At 34.0% G+C, this 6000-nt stretch overlaps 1 protein-coding gene across 4 annotated transcripts in view; it reads left to right on the forward strand.

Moving 5' to 3' along the window:
* Positions 1–5790, forward strand: part of topaz1 (testis and ovary specific TOPAZ 1) — a 51886-nt gene extending 46096 nt beyond the window's left edge. For all 4 annotated transcript variants that reach the window (XM_048202207.1, XM_048202209.1, XM_048202206.1 and 1 more), the window contains 3 exons: positions 2352–2555; positions 3251–3428; positions 5014–5790. In XM_048202207.1, the coding sequence (XP_048058164.1) occupies positions 2352–2555; positions 3251–3428; positions 5014–5224 (593 nt within the window). In that variant the 3' untranslated portion in view covers positions 5225–5790. The remainder of the gene's footprint in view (positions 1–2351; positions 2556–3250; positions 3429–5013) is intronic.
* The last annotated feature ends 210 nt before the right edge of the window (positions 5791–6000 follow it).

The raw sequence follows: 6000 nt of genomic DNA on the forward strand, positions 1-6000 counted from the left end.
AGAGAACAAGCAGCCGTTTTCTTCTGTGAACATGCGTTAAATGGATGTTTGACAATTTCGTTGCTTTTTGGAGTTTTAAGTTTAAAAAAAAAAAAAATCTGATGAAATCCTGCAGGTGCCCGTGCATTCTCCGTACATGAAATAAATGCACATCCTTGAATGAGCGTGGATTTCCAGCGTATTTACTTGAACTTATCAGGTAGGCTAATATCTATGGTTTGATCCATTCGAGAGGTGGCCAAAATCAGAATTTATAATGGACTGAATAAAGTTCTCTCAGACCTTGCCGTACGATGCCACACTGACTGACATATGCACATGAATCACAGTCACACGCACACGCTCAGAGCAATATTGTTTTAGCTATGTTTTATAGTATTAAAATATTTCTAAGGACAAAAACATGAACTTTATTGGCTTTACTTCAAGTCAATTGTCACTTTACTTTGGCGCGAGCCCCTATGCGCTCGCACACTTGGCACAGCCCTTGCGACGGTTCTGTCATTAATTAAAATGAATTAATATGATTAGCCTTTTGCTTGACTACATTCTCAAACAGCTAATAATGTTGCTAATGTTACACACACCGTTCCTGTTCTTTATCTCAGAGTCAGACAGCTGCCTTCTAACAATCAGTATCCTTACAAACGCTTTGAACATCTCAGAACGTCAGTGGAGAAAGGCATATAGTTCATCATAACATCGTAATAGACTCGCTATATTGTTAAATCTACACAATTTTTCATATCAACAGAAAATATACCAGGATAACCTTCTCTCGAGACTTCCCTGCTTCAGAGCAGTCATAGTTAATGATATGCTAAAGCCTGCCAGCACGTTGTTGTGATTGGTTACAAGGTAGTCTGTGACGTCACAAACACCCACGATTTCAAACCGCAGGTTTTAGACTGTCTTTGGTTTACTGCAGTTTCAAACATAAAATACTTAGCAATGGTGCTGACTTATGAATTTGCACATGGTTTGTCTTAAAGCATATTAAAAACACCACATAGACATAAACAACATTTAAAAACTTGATTTTCACCACAGGGGGTCTTTAAAAATGTCTAAAATACAAGGAAGGAAAATATTGAACAAGGAAGAGATGGAGATAAATATGAAGCATTATATCAAGGAGTGTTAATTTTGACAGCAAATTTTGATTTAGTTTTAGTCATAGTCTTTTGACTAAAATGCCATTTAGTTTGTCATATTGTAAACTTTTGTCAAATGTAAACTTATGAAATACATTTACATTTTTTATATATATTTATTTTTTATTTCAGTTAACGTTTATTGCAAGCAATGAGAATTTCTTTGGTTTTAGGTTTATTTTACTATAATAACCCTTACACTTGTAAAATATTTTGAATAATGTGTCAAATAATGTTCTTAGTCTTTCCTTCCTGTGACAGAAGATACAGTAGTTTAATTAAATAGAAATTAAATTAAATACAGTTTGTGTAAACAAAATAACAGTAATGACCAGGAAAAAATAATAATTATAAACCATCCCGAAATACACGACTCTTATTCTGAAATGTCTGCAGTCTGCACTGTAGCCTGTTGCAGGCTGCTTATGAGGGTTATAAAATATATAATATTCTTACAACCGTCTAAATCATACTACCATATAAACATTGTGTACTAAACATTGTCATAATTCATCAACATTAGCTTATAATCAATCGCTTGGCATAAATGTGTGCTATTCGTTAATTGTGAAGCAGTCTGAAGTGCTGCTGCGCGAGCCTGTTGAGCGTGCAACAGCGCCGTGTTTCCCGCAGTTAGATCAGCACATTAAACTTAAAATGTCCCTCTCTATTATTTTCGTCTCGTTTTTATTCGTTGGCGAAAATTAGAGTAGATTTTAGTCATAGTTTTAGTCATTCAGAACGCATTTTTATTTAGTCATCGTCTCTTTTTCGTCCGTGACAAATTATTCGTCAACGAAATTAACACTGGTATCAAGGCTTAAGTATTGTTATGGTATTGTATCATGGGGCCATTATTAATCTATATACTGTTTCTTTTTATCAATTTAATGCATCTTGCTAATGAATATTTTATGTATATATACACTATATATACACTGTTCAAAAGTTTGTGGTCAGTAAAAAATTTTTTTTTTTAGAGAAATTAAGTTAATCAGCAAGGACGCATTAAATTAACATTGTGAGGATTTGCGTGTATGTGTTGACAGAAACATTCATTGTAGTTTAGTCTATTACAGTTAGGACTGATAGTTGATTGTAAACTTATTTTGATTAATGATATGTGAATTAATTAATTTCTTTAATTGCATATATGAATATTTCTCCTGACATTTCAACTGTAATTCACATTTCCAGATGGTGTGCAGATAAACGACTATACTGAAATGTTCAGTGCTCATCTGCGTCTGTGTGTGATAAAGCAGACATTGCCAGTTGCAGCAGATATTGTCGACTTTATGCTAATACAGGGTATGGTGCCTGAAACTCTTCAGCTACAGAACCTCATCCATAAACTCGGCAAGCAGAACAACTGGAGCCGTGCCAGGGCCCTTTTTAAACGTGAGTCAGATAACTTCTCAATATCTCAAATTCAGTCAAACTTAAGTTTTTAAAGGCCCCAATATACTCATAGCGAAGTTCTTTTTTGTTCTTCATTTAGGGGTTAAAAAAAAGTTTAAATACCTTTAAGCTCTGCAATTCAGCACTCCAGTCAAGTAATATCATGTCACATTTATTTATATAGTAGATTGCTTTAAACCAAACAGCTTTACAATATTAAACATGAAAAAAAAACATGTCAGTGTTACAGTTTCTACTATAAAGCAGCTCTCCAGTGATTTCCCACTCACGTACGTCTGACCTCAACAGACTCAACCAAGGAAATGAACCAGAGAAGATTGCCACATCAAAAAAGGCATAATCTCAGTGCCACTAATTACATCATCGCCACAGACCAATGGTAGTTTGATGGTGTTTACCAGCCAAAACTTTTCCAGAAAGTTTGCTTTGGCATACTGTTTTGGACTCCCGAAAGTAACATAAAACAAACTTCTTTTTGGCCTGATTTTGTTCTAAATGACGTCACACCAGTTCATTTTTAGATTTTGCTTGAAGTTCTTCGATTTCGCTTTATATCGGGGCCTTGAAGATGAACTTTTTTTGGTCATCTAGCATTTGATGTTGCCCACCCGCTTTTAAATACCACAGTGTCATTAATGCACTGCATATCCTGTATGTTTGTGTATGTGTTCCAGGTGCACGGTCAGCAGGGTTTTACTCTGCAGTGGTATGTGAAAGAGACGGTTTGTTTCTGCCATGTAGTCTCAGTGAAATTGAGATGACGCTGGCCTTTGAGATGTTCATCACCATTATTAATACCAACCCACTGGCCCCTGCTGGATCCTCCCAGCCACTTCTCATTACACTCAGACGGTAAGTGTGTGTGAGATAGAAGCACCTTTAAGGTTCAAAGGCAAAACAGCAACACAACTTTTTTTTTAGTATGTAAGTAGGGTTGGGTATCGTTTGAGATTTAGCGATTTTGAATTTGATTCTGCTTATCGATTCCCAGTTTCGATTCTAATAAGGTAAAAAAAAAAAAAAATGAAGTGTCTTTTTGCAAAACATTTCTTTGCAGATAAATACACAAGACACAAAAAACGTTTACCTATAGTTTTAACAAAAATACCTCGGAGAAATAACTAGCCCAAGTAATATAAATTTCAAACATTATTAAAGACAAATAAACAGTCAGTAATAGAATAAATTAACAAATTAGCAATAGCACAAATAAATACAACTGATCAAATATACAAACGCAATTTAACAGTGTTTTAAGTTTTTCAGGTAGGTCTAGAATTCAGGTACAGAAATTGAATTCAAATGTAAAATAACACTGCATAGTCTTCACTTTATAAATAAAATATAGATGAATCCTTATTAAAGTTACAAAAGGTATTCAAGAGCAGTAAGTGATTTTCTCTTTTTCATTTGTTCTTTAATTAAGATTGACAACAGCCTAATATACCTTTTGCTGCCTGTCACTTTAAGAGCTAATGCACATATCCAATATTACTGATACACATGATTTTTCTTTCTCAACTGTTTTCTTTCAGTTGAGAGAAAAACTATAGTACTGTGCAAAAGTCTTAGGCCACCACCACCAACATTTAGCAAAGTTTTAATGACCATCCATATTTATTTTTGGTATTTATTACGATACATACAGGAAATATGTACACAAAATGTAAAAAAAAAAAAAAAAAAAAAAAAAAAAAAAAATCTGAAAAAATGGCTTCTTTAAGCAAAAATCAGTATTTAGTGTGACAACCTGGACTTCTTCCAGTTTATTAAAGAAGAAAATCTGAGATACTTCTCAGATTTTGAAAGTTTTCTTGGCCTTCCATTTCCTCTTCCATTCCATTTAGGTTTAAGATAGCCAAGTTCCTGCTATTGCTCAAGTGTAAGAGGAGGTCACTAAATACTTGCCACTTTAGCATATAGAAGTAATTTTTTTTCAGATTTTTTTTTTTCTTCCTGTTTTTTAATACTGCATACAAATTTCATGTATTTTCTGGTTATATTTTAATAAAGAGACTGAGAAATAATTATATATGGTCGTTATATCATTGCTAAAACAACATCCAATGCTGGCCTAAGACTTGTGCATTTTTAATTCAAGTGCAAGAAGATGCAAAAGAACTCAATTCAGGATTCACGCACTATATGAGAGGCGGCTTCCTGTGCGCACTTCAGATGTGTGTGCACAGTAAACAACTGAATGCCAAATTGAGTTCTTTCACGTGCTCTTGCACTTGAATGGTTTAAAATCACATTGAAACGTGCACACATAAATCAGTAAGAGGAATCTAAATTTTTATTTTATTCCAAGTATCTTATTCCAGACCTAAAGTATCCAATTACAGATTTGGAATCCATTTTTGATTCCCAACCCCAATTGTAAGTGCTTGAATATTGTATGGTCATGATTTGTGAGCATGTAAGTTGTTTGATTTAGGCATGCTGGTGTCGAGGATGTAACGGAGAGTGTGTACTTGGCGGCCGGTTGTAGGCTCCTCTCTGCGGCTCTCATACCAAACCCCAAACTGAGCATCCGCTACACAGCTGTCAATCAAATCCAAGAGCAACTGTTTCAACTGGACCGTGCATCTGCCCACAAATGGTTTTTACAGAATGAGCGGTGGGCACAAGAGATTTGGGCAAGCTAGCACACACACACGCTTGCGAACAGTCCCAGATGTAACAGACGTCTCAAAGTCTAATCAAAGGTTAATTCATGTGTTCCGGACTGTTGACAACTGAGACTTTTTGAAACTGGTTGCACAATTTTTTTTGTTTGTTTTTTTTTTTTTTTGTGGTGATTGTGTATATATTTCATTGTTTAAGACATTGTGAAACAAGACTGTTTTGTTTTTGAAAAAAAAGAAAGAAAAAAAGATTTCATAATTTTTTAGTTTTCATGTTCTTAACAATTTATTAATTACTAATACTTAAATCCAGAGATTTACATCTGAAGCTACAAACTCCTGTGAAAAGAACAAACAGATTTGACAAAACAGTTACTTTCACTGTTACCATTTGTCTTGCCAATTAGAAATTGTCAAATACATTTTGTGATTAGTGTAAAAACATTTGACCGCAGTAGCTCAGAAAGGCAATAATATGAAAGACGTTTCATCATTGGATACAATTTTGTCTAGTTCTGTGATGTACATGTTTAAGTTTGTTTAGTTAAACTGAAAAATTATTACAAATAAATAGAAAATGAATAAAATATCTAAAGTCAGTTGCTTTTTATTATATTTTCCCCACATTTTTGCACGCAGACAAATCAATGTTTATTTTGTTTTTCGAAATCTTCAATGAGAATGTTGCTGTAAAAGGCAAAGTACAACACTTTATTTGATGGAATTTAACCATGACCCATGTGTGTCTGTGTGGAACTTTTCTTTCTTTTTGCAAATAAGTGAAAAAAAAATGTATA

The sequence above is a fragment of the Megalobrama amblycephala genome, linkage group LG9, assembly GCF_018812025.1.
Source record: "Megalobrama amblycephala isolate DHTTF-2021 linkage group LG9, ASM1881202v1, whole genome shotgun sequence".
Lineage (NCBI taxonomy): Eukaryota > Metazoa > Chordata > Actinopteri > Cypriniformes > Xenocyprididae > Megalobrama > Megalobrama amblycephala.